This window comes from Pteropus medius, unplaced genomic scaffold, assembly GCF_902729225.1.
Source record: "Pteropus medius unplaced genomic scaffold, Ma_sr-lr_union100, whole genome shotgun sequence".
Classification (NCBI taxonomy): Eukaryota; Metazoa; Chordata; class Mammalia; order Chiroptera; family Pteropodidae; genus Pteropus; species Pteropus medius.
This window is the reverse complement of record NW_024354498.1, coordinates 5,411,136-5,427,771: the sequence shown is the minus strand read 5'-3', so window position 1 is coordinate 5,427,771 and position 16,636 is coordinate 5,411,136. Positions and strand designations below refer to the sequence as shown.

The 16,636-nt window shown below is 44.3% G+C and overlaps 1 protein-coding gene across 1 annotated transcript in view; it reads left to right on the top strand.

Moving 5' to 3' along the window:
• Positions 1-831: 831 nt before the first annotated feature.
• NHS (NHS actin remodeling regulator) overlaps positions 832-16,636 on the top strand; it is a 335,830-nt gene continuing 320,025 nt past the window's right edge. The window contains exon 1 of the mRNA XM_039852308.1: positions 832-1,937. Within this exon, the coding sequence (XP_039708242.1) occupies positions 1,391-1,937 (547 nt within the window). The 5' untranslated portion in view covers positions 832-1,390. The remainder of the gene's footprint in view (positions 1,938-16,636) is intronic.

Below are 16,636 nucleotides of genomic sequence, written 5' to 3'. Positions count from 1 at the left end.
GCCTAACTATTTTTAAAAAAGATTTGAGGCTGACAGTATCCAGCCTGCAGACTGCTGCAATCGAAATACATGCCTTTTTAGAAATTATACCTTTCAGTTGACTGAAGGGGAAAACTTTCCTTTCTTCTGTGAATCATCATCTCTCTCATGGAGAACTTTAAAATCCCTGTGTATGATCAGCATAGTAGGGTGACAGAGAGGTAATCTTGCTTATCTCACCTAACGTGTCAATGAGTTTTACAAGCAGTTTTCTGGGGATTTTGCTCATTGGTGGTTTGGGTCTCATTCATGATATTCTACAGAGACCTGACCCAGCGCTGGTGGCCGAGAGGGGAGGGGATATAAACAGCACCCTGGCCACTCTGGCAGCAGTGGGGTGCGCCCACACCCAGTTACCCTCCCCAGTTGTCTCACTGCGCTCACAGAGCCCGGGGCACTCTGAGGTGAAGTCCAGTTTTCCCGCTAAGAACCCAAAGGACTTGCAGAGAGCTGGAATTCGGCGAAGCAACTTGCTCCAACACGCCAGATCTGCTATATCCCCAATAACCCACCCCTCTGCCTCTGCACTCGATACCCTCACCCCAATCCCGACTTGAGGACTCCCCGCCTCCACCACGCTGTCTCAATTCTAACCCATTGGATGCAGGGAAGTGTTTTTGTATCGGAACGCGCTCTGCACCGCGAGGCCACCAGTGACTCCCAGCGGCCGCACTGGGCGCTGCGCCCCCTTCGCCCTGGCCTCCCCCCGCCCCGCCGCCCCCGCGCCGCCTCCTGCGCCGGGGCTGGAGGCGGATTCCTCTCTCCGGGTTTTCAAAGCGCCTTTCCGAAACCTCCTCCCCGCCCAGAGAGGGAGACAGCCTGGGCGCTATCGCTCCTCGGAGCGGCCGAGGGGCGCGCGGGGAGAGGCCTGCGCTGGGGTACTTTCAAACTGAGCGCGCACACACACCCACCCACCCAGACACACACGCAGCGGCGCGCGCACACACACACACACACACACATACACACACACACCCATTTATATAGGCGGTGGCGGCGGCAGCGGCCCGGGCGGCAGCGGCGAGCGTAGGAATGATGGAGCTGAGCCAGCCGGCCCGGGTTGGAAGCAAGTGAGCAGAGCCCAGGCGCACCCCAGGATTTCCGTGCCCCGCGCTTGTCATCCTCCCAGGGAACAGTGCACCCGGAGGTGGACCAAGTGGACTGATTTGCTGGGGGGAGGGCGGGGAAGAGGAGGAGGCCAGGTGAACGGAGGAGCCCCCTGCGTATCTGGACTGCCACAGCGCGCCTTTGCCCGACGCCTGCCCCCTCTCCGCCCAGGTGGGCGCGCCCGGTTCCCTGCTCTCAAGGGGCGCTTTGAGGAGACCAGAAAGTCGCGGCCCGGCTGCGCGGGATGCCTTTCGCCAAGCGAATCGTGGAGCCGCAGTGGCTGTGCCGGCAGCGGCGCCCGCCACCCGGCCCGGCGGAGGACGCGAACGGAGGCAGCGCTGAACCGCCGCCGCCCCTGCAGCCACCAGGCGGACAGGACGAGACCGTGGTGCCGGGGCCGGAGGATCCTCCCCGAGCTCTCCCTGAGCCTCCCGGGCCACCGCCGCCGCTACCCGCGCCAACCGACCAGGCGCTGCTGCCGCACGGAGAGGCGCCAGCGGCGGGCGAGGAGAGCGCGGCGGGGGTCCCGGAGGCGGCGTCCGCGGCTGGCGAGGCATCCTCGGCAGCGGCCGCGGCGGTGCTGCTCATGCTGGACCTGTGCGCGGTCAGCAACGCCGCGCTGGCCCGCGTCCTCCGGCAGCTGTCGGACGTGGCCCGGCACGCGTGCAGCCTCTTCCAGGAGCTCGAGAGCGACATCCAGCTGACCCACCGCCGCGTCTGGGCGCTGCAGGGCAAGCTCGGCGGCGTGCAGCGCGTCCTCGGCACGCTGGACCCCAAGCAGGAGGCAGTGCGTGAGTACCCGCGCCGCCCGCGCGGCGCTCCCCTCCTGCGCAGCACCCTCCGCCCTTTTCAGTCGCCGCAATCCCAGCCCCGCGGCGCCGCGCCCACTGCAGCTTGCACCTTACTCTTGCTTCCCGACACTTCCCTTCCCCTGGGACTCACCCCAATCCTCCGGTGTTTAGAGTTCCAGCGAAGACTACCAGGCAGGGATGAGGAGGGGACAAAGTTAAAGGGATGGCCTGGGAACTCGCAGGCAGGCGCGGGCTAAGAGGGAGCGTTTATGGGGACACAGGAGGCAGAGGGGTCTGTTATTCGCCTCTGGGGCTCGCCTCCCCGGTCCTTACCCGGGAAGCGTAAGTGTTGGTGCAACTTCTGTGGTTTCCAGCAGCCCAGCCCTGAGCTCTATAGTCCCTCCCCCACCTCCACGCGTGTTTGGGGGGGTAGTACTGAGTGTCCTTTGAGGGCTTCTGCTTCACCGTTGCGGTTTTGTCACTCTTACCGTTGACCTTAAGGGCTGCGCGGAGCCCCGAACTTGTGCCTTGAGCTCTCAGTTCCGACGTAATGAGGCGCCGCTTGCCTCCTGGAGTGAACTCCCAAGCGCTCTGCTCCAGCCTTCTAGCCCAGAGGGGCGGTGTGGAGGGAGGAGTGTCCCGGGCCCTGGGGAAAGCGATGAGACTCCTGGACATTTTTTTCTGCCCTAAACAAACACAGGGTTTCTACCAAATGGCTCTCTGTGCCATCTGCCCTCCGAGGATCACAGAGGCGTCACCCCCACCCGTGTACTGTAGCCCAAATCCACCCGCGTGTGGAAGACCCCTAAGCATCTTTGTTGCCTGTTAACTTAACTCTTGCGACACCCTATGGCTCCCAATAAATATAATTCTGTGTCATCTGCCTTCAGAGACGCACTCAGGTGGGTCCCCAGGCGCATCGTCGGTCAAATCAGGTGTCTGCGGAATCATTTAGAAATGAACCGACGGTGGGCGGGGGCACTAGGCAGGTGAGTGGGTCCTTAGGCATCAAGTCCGGCTGCGACGCTCACGGCGAAGGTGATGTCAGCGGCTCTGACTTACATAAGAAGCTTTCCGGGTTGCTGCAGCAGCTGCGCGGATGTGCGGTACCCCCAAAGCGTGCGGGGCGGGGGCGCTCTCACGGCATCCTTCCCCGGGGATTTCTGGGCACCTCTGCCTTGCAACCCAGCTCGCGCATTGCCCCCCGAAAAAAACCCTTTGAACCCCTCCCCGGGAATTCGCCGCTTTTCTGCAATAACAACAATAATAGGCGTAATTAATAAATGATGTGTGCGATCGGTTTTCGCAGCTATAAAAGACCGGAGTCGGGTTAATGGCTGGTTGTTTAAAAGGGCAATTCCGGGGATGAGTTCTGGAAAGAATTAGGACTGCCGTAGGCCAAGTCGTATTTTACTTTTGGGACTTGAAATGAGCGCTTTAATCCTGCCTTCTTTTTACCCCAAACCGCACAGCAGGAACAGCCCCTTCACTTTCCACAGCGCTGATATCTGGGGAGTGCGGTCGGTGTGAGTGGTGATTTTACTTCAAAAGAACTGGAGGGAAGTTTTGCAGACTGTTGAGTGGTGTTATTACATTTCCCGTGTGTGTGTGTGTGTATGTGTGTGTGTGTGGTATTGTGCTGTGTGTGTGTGTGTGTGTGTGAGAGAGAGAGAGAGAGAGAGGGAGAGAGAGAGAGAGAGAGACAGACAGACAGACAGACACAGTCAGACCACTCCTTAAATCACACAAGTGAAACTCAGTGCTGGAGCAGACTGTGTCCTCTTCTCCCCTCTTTCTTTAGAGGCAGCTGGTGAGTAGTTATTGACCTGGAATTTGACACAGTCCTTTCAAGTCCTTTTAACTAGAGTACAAACTAATGGTTAATGGAGAAAAGAGAAAAAATTTTAACTTGTGCCTATAGTCGATGATGAATATATGCTCTACTTTTGCATATTTATACACAAATAAATAAATATGGAGCTAATATAATACCCAGACATGGACTTAAGAATCTATTACTTTTAAAATTTGTCTGAAACTTACATCCACACTTCATATTAGGGTTTCTGTGCAAGTGGTTTATTCCAGAGAGAATCCCAGGAAGCACAGCAAGAGAGTGAGAAGTGGGACAGAACAGGGAGGAAAGCTCATGCAGGCTGTGAGCTTGGTTACCACTGTGGGCAACTGGGGTTCAATCTAGCACACATCTCAGAAATGTTCTACTGAACGAGAAAGCTGGAGTATTTATCCACCAACTTCCACATGAACTCCCTGGTTCCTGGGGCTTGTCCTATGTGTGGGCTCAGCATGCTCCCAGGCCAGGTAGAGAGATGCAAAAAGCCTGTAGGTGTATACAAGACTATCTGTAGGGGTCCTCTGGGGAGGGCAGAGGAGCTATGGGTGGAGTACCAGTGGCATCTGCTACATTATGCATTTCCTTTTAGCATTCCTCAATGCCTAGGGGAGTATCAAAGGGAATGACCCATGTTACTTTTTCTCTCCCTTTGAAAATGTCTGGGCACTTCCATGCTCCCTGTATAGCCTTCCTACCAGGATCACCAGTCCCCATGTCGTCTGTGTGCTGCTTCATCCATGGATAGCTGCTTCCTGTTGCCCTGAGACAGCCTGGGGGATTTGCAGGGATGACATCATCTGACATATACTTTAGTGAAGTCATTCTGGAGGCAAGTCTGAAAACTGGTAGACCAGTTGAACAATGTGATCGATGATAGTGGCTAGGACTAGGGAGGTAGCTAGAGCCAGTGGGAAGTGGTAGGATTCTGAATTCATTTAGAAAATAGAATTGATAGGACTTACTAATAGGATTGGGTACAGAGTGTTAGAGGAAAAAAACAATTATGGATGACTCCTAGTTTTTTTTTGGAGGGAGGCTTAAACAACTCATAGAAAGTGGTACCATTTCCAGAAATGTCTAAGGGTAGTGGAAAAGTGGATATTTTATTGTGGGGAGGATGGAATCAGTAGTTTTCTATTTGTGCCATATTAACTTGAGATGCCTTATGTGACTTACACCATTAGATGTGTAAGTTCAGAACTCAAGAGAGAGGTCCAGGCTGGAGATACAAATATGAGACATAAGGGTAGAGATGGTATGTGAAGCCATGGAGCTAGGGATAATGTAGATAGCAAAGAAAAGGAGGCCAGAACTTAGCCTAGGGCAGTCCAGCTTTGGAAGTTTAGTAGAAGAGGAGAAAGACTGAGAAAGAGCACCCAGCAAGCTAGAAGGAAAATCAGGAGAGTGTGGTATGATGGAAGCCAGAAGGTGTTTCAAGGATGAAGTCAACTTGGTCAAATGCTTCTGAGAGTAAGATGAGCACTGAGATGAGACCATTGAGTTTGGTAACTGGTAAGCAATTAATGGTCCTGATAGGTGCCACTTACATGGAGGGGTGGAAATGAAGACCAAATAAGAAGGGATGAAGAGAGAACGGGAGGGGTGGAAGAGGAGATAGTAAACACAGATGCCTCTTGTAAGGAGTTTACTGTGAATAAGGACTGGAGAAATTGAGCAGTGGTTGGCAGGGAATACAGGGTAAGGGAGACTTTCTTAAAAGGTATTAATGTTTAGGCATATTTAGATTCCAGGGAGAGGGAGAAATTGATGATGCTGAAGAAAGAACTGGATAATTGTGGAAGACCTTGAGAAGCGGAGAATGGAAGGGATCAAAGTGCCCTTTCATCCATGAGAACTGGTGGGAAGATGGAGGATATGGGCAGACAGGCAGGTGGGCTGGTGAACTGATGATGGTGAGATGGAGTGTTCTTATATGGTTACATTTCTTTTCTCTGTGAAGTACCCAATGAGTTCATCAGCTGAGAGGGTGTTGGTGATGGGAGGAGAGAAGGGAACGTGATAATGTTGTTTCAGGGAGGGAACATGGATGCAGTAAGGAAGTGTAGGGGAATTATCTGGTTGTATTGAGAGCCTTCTGAGATTTATGGTCATAAACTTGAAGTCCAGCTTTTTAGTCACTAGAACCTGAGACTTTGGAATTACATTGTGGACCTCGACCCCAAGCTGTTCATCCTTAGACATTTTAATGTTGTTGGCTTTTTGGTTGCTGTTGATTATATTTCGTTACTGAGTTTTAAGGTAAAATTTATATTAAAATTGAACATTCATGCAGAAAAGTGCACAGACCATAAATGTACAGCTTAGTTAATTTTCACAAAATGTTCAACTCATGTAACCATCACCCACATCAAGAAATAAAGCATTGCTGTATCCTGAAAATCCTCACCCTCCACACACACCCTTTACCAGTAAGTATCCCCCTTCCCAAAGGTAACCACTATTCTGACTTCCACCTCCATCAATTAGATTTTCCTGTTTTTAAACTTTATGTAAGTGGAGTCAGATAGTATATACTTTTTGGTGTCTAGCATTGTTCACCCATTGTGTTCGCAAGGTTCTTCCATATTGTTGTATATACAAGTAGATTGTTCATTCTCATTGCTGAATAAAATTCTATTGTGTGAATATACCATAATTTGTTCATCCATTCTCTTGGTGATGGCTATTTGGGTTGTTTCCAGTTTAGAGCTGTTGACACATTCTCTTTTACTTGCCTTTTGATGAGTGTATGTATACACAGCTGTTTGGTATATAAGTGGAATCGCTGGATCAAAGGGGATGGCTATGTTTGGCTTTAGTAGCTACTGTTCTAACAATTTTCTAAACTGATTGCACCTATTTACACTCCTATAAGTACATGAAAGTTCCAGTTGCTCCATATCCTTACCAACAGTGGTATTGTGTTTTTCATTATAGCTACTATAGTAGGTTAGTAATACAAATCTCATTGTGGTTGTATTTCTCTGATAGCTTGCGAGATTGAGCACATTTTCATATATGTATTTTTGACCATTTGAATATTCTCTTTTGTGAATTACCTGTTCAAGGCCTTTGCTCATTTTTCAGTAGCTTCTTTGTATCTTTTTCATTGTATTGTAAGAGTTCTTTATATATTGTGGATGTGAGTAATGAGTGAGCTACAGGAATTGCAAATAACTTTTCTCACTCTGTGGCTTGCCTTTTTATTCTTAGTGCTGCCTTTTGGTGAGCAGAAGTTCTTATTTTTACGTAGTCCAGTTTATCAATCCTTTTCTTTATGATTGCTGTTTTTGTGTTCTGTTTATTCTTAAATTCTTCACTCTCCCCAAGGTCATGAAGATATTCTCTTATATTCTAAAAGTTTTTTGTTTTTCCTTTGTCATTTAGATCCATGATTCATATGAAATTGATATTTGCAAGTGGCATGAGGTGTAGGGGTCAAGATGACTTTTTTTCCATATGGATACACAATTGATCCATTGTCACTTACTGAAAAGATCATCATTTCTTCATTGCTCTGTGGTGACATCTTTGTTATCTATTCATTGGATTGATTTAATTTTTAGCTAACATTTACTGAGTTCTGCTATATGCCAAGATCTTTATATGAATTACCTTATTTAATTTCACAACTCTAGGTGAGTGGTACAATTATTTTCCCACTTTACTGAGGGTTAGCAACTTGCTCCAGGTAGCAGCAGCTAGAAAGTACTGGAACCTAGAATTAGGATCCAGGTCCTAGTCCACAACTTTGTTCCCAAGCACTAGACTTTTATTCTGTGCATTGCCACAAAAATCTAGGGGAATTACTATATTAAAATCAGGGCCTTTCTCTATATGCTTATGTCCACTTGACAAGCTTCATCTCTTGCTTTTATGTACATTGGCCCTCCCTGCCTTCTCCATTTTCCACCCCAATCCAGTCATAGTAAACTACTGGGGGTTCCCCAACTTGCTAGGCTTTCTTAGTTCTCATGCCTGTGTATATCTTACTCTTTCCTTCTGGGACATTTCACTGGCTACTTCCTACATGATTACTCTTTGATACTTAGCTGATATATCATCTTCTCTGTTAAGTGGAACCTGATTCCTTGCCCACCACCTACCCACCTACAAGTTATCTAGAACTCTGTGCTAATCTTTCTCTTAGCTTTTCTCATTCTGAACAGCAGATAGTGTTAGCATTCTGTCTATATTCCTTCATCCCTCAACTCTCATGTCGAAGGCTGCTAACTGCAAACTCCTGGAACTCTACCTAGGGCTTTTTTCCCCTGAGTAATGGACTATGTTTGGCCTTTTCCCACACAGGGAAAGCCAGAAGTGCCAGCGAGTTAATGCTCCTGAAGCAGCACTCAACCAGCGATGGACAAGGTGCTAGTAGATGAATGCCCCACCTTCTTTGCCCCTTGAGTGAGAGAACTCTGAAGCATGTTCCACATCATCTTTCAGAGTTCCGCAGTAGGACTGAGCTCTAGTTGCCTACAGTGGTGACTTATTTGATAACAAACTTTGTATTCTCTGCCTTCCTTTGTCCATCTCACTTTCTCACTCACCTATGGGTGTTTCCTGAGGACACCTCCCACATAAACTGAACTTAGACTTGTACTTATAGGGTCTGGGGAAACCCAGACAAAAACAATCTGTTTAATTTTTGAACTGTGATGGCAAAGATCTAGGCCCTCAGGATTATTATTTTAGCCACATGTCCGGCTCCTCTCAGATGCTCTGTGTTGGGTCTGGAAATAACTTACTACCCTTTAGGAGAGATCTTTAGTGTTTCAGGGGTGAGAAGGGGCATGGAAAGAGCTCAAGTCTAAGATGATGATAACACACCCCCTCAGTTCTTCAACAGTCCATTGCCAGCCTTTTAGAGTACTGTTTACCATCCTATGAAATGGGGTCAGTGATGGCCCTAGGATATCCAAGCTCCCTATTTGAGAAGCCTAGTTTCAGTCAGAGCAGATATAGAAACTGTTAAACCTGCAAAGAAACTAGGAAGTGACACATTGGGCAAATTGATCATTTTGGGTTGGTATGATAATGCTAATCATGGGTTCATTCTGCTTTTGGAAGGATGATCCTGTTCCTCCCCATTCTGTTCATTTCAACACATGTGAAAACCTTTTGCAGATTGGTTAATGTGTTTTTTTTTCTTTTTGATGTTTCAGTAACTGTGGTTATGTTTCTTTTCCTTCTGTCTCTGCTCAGCGAGTTTCTTTGAGGTATTATGAGATCCTAACAACTCCATTGAAAGCTGCTTTTAAACCCATCACAGAACAACTGAGAAGAAAGCAATCTTTCAAAAGTTAATAATTCATGGTTGTAATTTCCTCATAACCAGTAACAGCAACACATTTCTTTCTGGACTTTTCTTGTTGTACCGAATTGGGCTTTTAAATCAAAACTACAGAAGTACTTTACCTAGGAAATCCTTGAGATTTGATTGGGCTGATATTGCAAAGATGGTAACAATAAAGATTTCCTTTTTCCTGTTTGTGGGGACCTTTTCCATACAAAGCCATCAAGAAAGTGTAAATTCCACATAAGCTCTCAGAAAGACTTCAATCTCAGAGCTTCTAGTCTACCTTTCACAGGCATTACCTTTAATTTGCAATGACATATGAAATCTCTCCTACTGTCCCATGTTAGTACAAGAGTCTTAAAGATTCATTGACTTCATATAATGATTTGAAATTTTAGGGACAAAGATAATTTTAAATTTAGTTGGAATTTTGTTTTAACAGTTCAGCTTAATTTCTTTTTACTCTATTAAAAATAGTGAAACATAAGATTTTGTGGGATGTTATTAAAAAGTCAGGGGAAGAGTATGCCTGGAATAAACCATCAATCACAAAACTTCTGAAAATTCTTTTCATATCAAGAATTCGTCATGAATCACATCTTCATAATAAATGAAAATAAAAAATAATGAAGTGGGAATGGTTTCTGAATGTAAACCTGTCATTCTAAGGTCTAAATTTGTTGAAACAAGGTTTCGGAGACTGTAAGCCCATGAAGAACAGCAACACTGTCTAGCTCATCTTTCTGAATGAGTAAGACAGGCATGATCAACTTTTATTTCTGACATTAATGTCTCTTTCTCAATCCATTAATGAACATGAGAAGGTTTAGCTGTACTGAAATAGAAATTTGAGGACCTGGACATCCATATTCTGAAAAATTACTTAATTATGAAGGGCCTAAGTCCTTCCAAGTGAAATTAACCAAGAATAAAGTGAATTTAACAAGCGTTGGAGAATCATGAGGTCTTAGAGTTGGGAAAGACCTTAGCATCCATTGAATCTAACCTCCCACTCAAATGGCAACCCATCTGGTTTCCATGCCCTCTGAGACTTCCAGGAGTGGGAAGTGGCCACCCCACCCCAACTGTATTGCTGGATAGTTCCCATTCTCAAATAATCCTCATCTATAGTAAGACTAAATCTTTCTTTTTGTAGTGCCAGCCTTTTAGTCCTAATTCTAGTTTGTGGAGCCATATGAAATATGTTTATAATTTCTTATCCAAGATATCTTTTAAGTGGCTCGAGGTTATGGTTATGGTCCCTTCTAAGCTTTCTTCATTTCAGGTAAAACAACTTCAGTTCTTTCAACCAGGCCACTTAATGCTGAGTTTCCTGTCCCCTCCCACGCTTGTTGCCCTCTGCCACAGGTCTAGAACATGAATGAACCCATTCCTTTCTTCATATGAATGCCCCACTAGCACTAAGATGGCCCTTGTTTTAGCTATTGCAAGACACTATTGGTGCATTTTTGTTCTTATGGCCCAACAAACTCCTTACATTTGTAGTGGCAGTTCTTTTACATGAGGATTCCTCTATTCCATTTGTGCAGTTGGTACTTTGAACTTAAATTTCACAAGGCTCCCCCATTGTCTCTGTTAAATTGAATCTTGCTCGCTTTCCTCTTTCACTTCCAATCAGTGGTAATAGTTTAAAGCCTTGATTCAATGTGTCAGCTACTGCCCACGGCATTTTGCTCTCTGCAGATATCATAAACATGATTCTAGCCCATACCCACATCTTTGATAAAGTTATTGTTCAGATGGACCGAAGGCAGAGCCCATTGGCAGTAAGTACTAGCAACATCCTTCCAAGTTGATGTCTATTAATCAACATTCCTTGGGTACCATTGTTGCAGCAGCCACAAATCCTCCCCCCACCATCCCATTCAAACCACATTTCTCCACCTTGCCCACAAGATCTGTCATCATGAGCGATTTTCAAATGGTTTGCTGAAATCAAGATACCATATGTCTGTAGTATTCCTTTGATCTCCCAGTCTAATAAACCTACTCAAAAGGGAAATGAGGTTAGTCTGGCTCAGACTGGACTCACTTACAGCCATCAGAGGGGCCATTTAAATTTTTTTTGTATATAATGGATAAAGAGTTTATTTTTGGGAATCTGCTTTGCTGTTTTGGCCATAGAATGACTGCACCTTTGGACTGCAAGGGGACTCTCTGGGTCCTAGAGTTCATTTCTCTGACTCCAAAGTGCCTGGTTTATAAAAGACAGAGAATCAGTGTGTTTATTCTTTCCTTTCTTTTAGGATACCTGATGAAAACTTTATATCCTTGTTTCTTAAGGAAAGGTTTGCTTAGGGTCAGTTTGAGTAAAGTTGACAAGTGTCAGGTTTATCAAATTGTTGAGAAGCAAGTGAGTATGTGGTTAAGAGTTTGGACTCTGAAGTCAGATCATTTTAGGTTCAAATCCTGGACCTGCTCTTTCAAAGCTATATGACTTTGGACAATTTGCTGATTATTTTTTCGTCTACTATGGAATGGAGATAAAAACAGTATCTACTGCATTAGGTTGCTGACAGAACTGAAGGAATCGAGATACACAGGCACTGAGAACTGTGCCTGGGACATGGTGAGCCCCTGGTAATTATTGGCTGTTATTTTATTGGTACTGTAATTGGACCATGCAGAGTGGGAGGCATGTGCTAATTTTTTCCAAGTAGGTGAAAACTTGAGCCTGAATCTGTGAAATGCTGGGTCAAGGGGAAGGAGACAGCCGACCAAGCAATGCTATGTCCCTCTGCATGGTCAGATGACTATTAAGATTTTATGCTTTTTGTGGCCTCTTATTGTTATGCACACAAGTATAGGAAAAAAAATGACCAATAATCTTATAATCCAGATTCATTCATTTATCTTATGCCAGACACTATTCTTGACATTTGGGTTTCATCAATGAACAGAACATTCTAAAGAGCTTATAGTGGAGAGAGACAAACAATAAACAACAAACATAATACATTTAAGGAGATTACAAAGCATTTAGGGGGTGATAAGTTATGGGCTAAAAGTTGTAGAGCAGGATGAGAGCAGTCCAGAGGATTTGAGTGGGATTTTCTATTTTAAATGGGGAGGTCAGGTGGGCCTCATCGAGGAAGCAGCATTTGAGTGAAGATTGGAAAGAGGTGAGGGAATTAATGATGTAGGTAGCTGGAGGAAGAGTATTCCAGCAGAAGGAACAAGGGCCAGTGCAAAGGCCCCGAGGTGAGAGCATGCCTGGCATGTTAGAGGGACGGCAAGGAGGCCAGTGTGGTGGATGTGGAGTGAGCAAGGAGGGGAGCAGGAGGTGAGTAGGCCAGGGAGGTGGGGGTGGCGGGCAGCTCACGCAGGATCTAGTAGGCTGCTGTGAGGACTTCGCTTTTTGCTCTGAGTGAAGTGGAGATTCTTGGAGGGTTTTAAGCCTAGGAATGACATGATTGACTTATTGTTTAAAAGGATCACTTTGGCTATTGTGTCGAGAAGAGACTGGGAGAGGTAGGGGTAGGAGCAGGGTGACCAAGTGGGAGGCTGTTGCAATTGTCCTGGTCAGAGATGGTGATGGTTTGGTGAAAGTAATGAGAAGTGGTTGCATTCAATTTAGAGACATTGACATTTTCTGTTTCATGTTTAGGACTAGGCAATTCAACTCACAGGGAAGGGCATAAAATTGAGAAGGAAAGGGAAGCTCTCCCCACTTACTCTTCCAGACTTGCTCCAGAGGAAACAGTGTTACAATGTGTTGTGCTTTTTCTAGGAGCAAAGGGGAATTTTCACATAGGTCTAATGTGTTTTGTGAAGCCACTTCTGACTGTTGAGGAAATATAAATTTCTTCTAGGGTCTTGTTGACTAATCTTATTTTGCTGTCTTGAAAAAATTTAAAAGGTGTTCTAATAAATACTCTTTAAAAATCAATGTATAATTTCTATACAGTGAAATGTATGGATTGCAAGTACGTAATTTGATGAGCTTTAACAACTGTATGCACCTGTTTAACCCAAATCCCTATTGAGAGAGGATTCCCTCACTTCATATAGATTAGGGGTCCCTAACCCTTGGGTCACAGTACCATCCGTGACGTTTTAGGAACTGGACTGCACAGCAGGAGGTGAGTGGCAGGCAGGTGAGCGAAGCTTCATCTGTATTTGCAGCCACTCCCCAGCACAAGCATCACTGCCTCAGCTCCACCTCAGATCATCAGGAGTTAGATTGTCATAGGAGCACCGGTCCCTGGTGTCAAAAAGGTTGAGGACCGTTGATGTAGATCATACTTTTTTGAGGTAGGAAAGCAGTATTTGAACTATGGCGCCCTCGCATTAGTCCCTACTGGGACTGTAGTATGAATATAGACATGGAAGAAAATGATTCCACAGGAACTTCTGAGCTCTCCATTAGGATCAGACTAAGAACTAGTGATTCCTTGTATGAGATTTGCAAAGGAACAAACTTCCAGTTATAAGATAAATAAGTCCTGGGATGTAATGTACAGCGTGGTGACTATAGTCAATAATGACGTATTATATATTTGAAAGTTGCTAAGAGAGTAGATCTTAAATGTTCTTATCACAAGAAAAAAATTTGTAGCTATGTGTGGTGATGGATGTTAACTAGATTTATTGTGATCATTTGCCTAACAATATTCCATACAAATATTGAATCAGTATGTTGTACACCTAAAACTAATGTAATGTTATATGTCAATTATACCACAATTTAAAAAAGATTGAAAGAAAAGAAAAGATTTTTAAGACCATTGGAACAGTGGAGTTTCCTCTCTCTGGTGTGGGTGCCAAGCTTTAGGGGGGACCTGGTTTGGGACAAGGGTAAGAATCTGGCCTCAGAGGCCCCATAAGTAATTTAGCAGTAGGAGTTTTTCTAAAATAAACCTAAAATAACATCTAAAAAAACATGGAAAAAAGCTTCTTACTCTGAGGCACATTTCTAAGTAGTAGAGAACACTGATTTGTAACTATTCTCATTTTATGCTGAAGCTTGAAGACTGGATAGAAGACGAAGAAAGTTCTTTAAAATTTTATTTCTGATTATTCTAAGTACATTAAGATTTGTGAAAGAAGAAGCCCCATTTTAGAGTTCAGCTGCTCTTGATTTTTAATACCAGATATGTAAGAGAGGGAAGAACTAGTAGCTATGTGGAAGGATGACAGCCAGTGAGACATAATGTTCATTAGAATATAATATCAATATTTATGTTTCTCTCCAGCATGCATCTGCACTCTGTTCTTCAAGCCTGTATTTCTATTTTAATAATGCAAGTAAAGTTGTATTTTCCTTTTTTATTTCACATCAGAATTCTGTTGCCTCAGCCAGTCTGCCTCTCACCCCTGAAGAACTTCAATTGTGAGATGGCTCATGTTTATTGAGAATTCGATTTTAGAGATTAAATTTGAAGGTGGAAAAGTGAAGCATGATAAATACCTTAAAAATCTTTTTCCATGTGAGAAGTCATGGAAAGACAGATGCTTCAAAGTTTGGAGCATTGTTGGGGGAAAATGAGCAAACCAAGAAGATATACCAGGAAGGAGTTCCTGGAAGGTTTTCTAAGAGTTTCATTTGGGTTAAATGTCTTCAGTGTGAGAGAAGAGATGTTGAAACCCTGGTCCAGTATCAGATGTCACTAGTGCTCATCTGGCAAAGTTTTAGCATTTGCTAATTAAAATTAATGCAATTAGATGAAGAAAAATATATTGCATAAGGTTGTGCTGATGTGGCTTTATTTTAATCTTTTGCCCCATATCCTAATACCAGCAAATCTCAGACCAACAATAGGATGAGAAGTGATAGTGAGAAATGGGATTCACTTACAAAATATTTGAGTAAAGACAATGAATGGGGTAGGCTATTAAGGGTATTGGCTTATCAATGCAAATTTGAAACTCTTTTGGTTTTTTTAAATTGATTTGTCAATTTGAAGTTTTAATGGCTGTTGAGTGAGAAAGAAAATTTAAAAAAAAAAAACAAAAACAAAAAGCCAAAGAGATACCCTCTTTTACTTCTCATCTTGTACTTTGTTTTCTTTCTAAGTTGCTCTGTATGCTTTTCTGTGGCCTGATCAGGTTGATTGTATCATGCTCTGCACTTAGGAAGCTTGAGTTCAAGGTTTGCTTACTGAGAAACTGGGATTTTTTTATGATCACAGGCTGTGCTCCTAATCCTGGTATCTCTCCAGTAAAAGTATATGTCGGCCTTTGATTCTTTCAGTTCTGCCACTTGCCAGTTGTGAGTCCTTGGACAGATTCTTAGTCTCTGTGCCTTAGTTTTCTTATCTGTGAAATGGGGATACTATCAGTACTTACTGTATAGAATTGTTGAGATTAAGTGAATTAATCTATGGACAGTGCCATCAGTATGTAGCACATACACAGAATACATAGTAAGGGCTAATACATGTATACCATTGATGCTACTATTTTTGTTGTTTTTTTGTTATTATTGGCAGGAGGCTTTGGTAAAGGAAATAGGTATAAAAATGGATGAAACCCAGCCCCTGTGGCTTGTCAATCAGTGTAAATATTCTGGTCAGTTGGATGACTGGTCAGCTGGAATATGAAGCAGAAGAATGTCACTCTGCTTTTGGCTCGGCTGGCCTAACTCATGTTGTGGAACACTGCAGGAACAATTTAACATCCAGGGTTGTGGACTTCCACTAATGGTAGGAGAGTTCTGGCTGAAGATCTGTGCCATTGTGGAAGTGGTGCAGAGTAGAAACACCTATACCTTCACTTTCTGTATCTTTTCCCATAATGACAGGTCCAGGGCTTTGTCTTCTGCTCCTTGTAGTCAGACATCAGGCATGGAACAGCTAGCAGAAGAGAGATGATAGATCTGGGCGACCGTGACAGAGAATCCCTGTGATGTTCACCAAGTCTTTCCCTTTTCCTCCTGAGCATATAGTGAGACTACATTTCCTATTTTTTATTAATTATGCCTCTCTTGCAGTTGGGTGTGACCATTTGACTGAATTCTGTCCAGGTAGATAGTGGGAGCAATAATTCTTCCACTTTGGGATGGTTGTATAACAGCTCCTGAACAATCCTTTGCAGTTTATTTCTCTCCCGCTCTGCTGACTACAAACAGAAGATTCAGCAGAGGACTCCAAGGCCCTAAGAGATGGTAGAGCCACAAGATGAATGGACCCTGGGTCCTTGAATCACTCCATGAAAGGCTCTCTGCCAGTACCTGATTGGATTTCACATGAGAGAGAGGTAAATTTTTATTGTGAGATTTAGGAGATGTTTGTTACAGCAGTTAGCTGACCCTGACTAACACAGAGGTATAGTGCAGAGAGAGAAAAGGAATGATTTTCCTGGAAATGCACAGATGGTAAAAGTATTCTGAAGTTTTTGGTGTTCTTTCAGTAACTAAAAGGGGCACTAAACTGTAGGGCCTTTTTTTCTGAGAGATCTAAAGAGTTTCTATGTGTGACCAGAATAGTGTGGCAGCTTTTCTCAAGTAAGCAAACAGAAATAAAAACCTGTTAACAGCGTTCTAGTTCCTAGAGAAATGTTGCTACCTGGAACCAAAAGAAT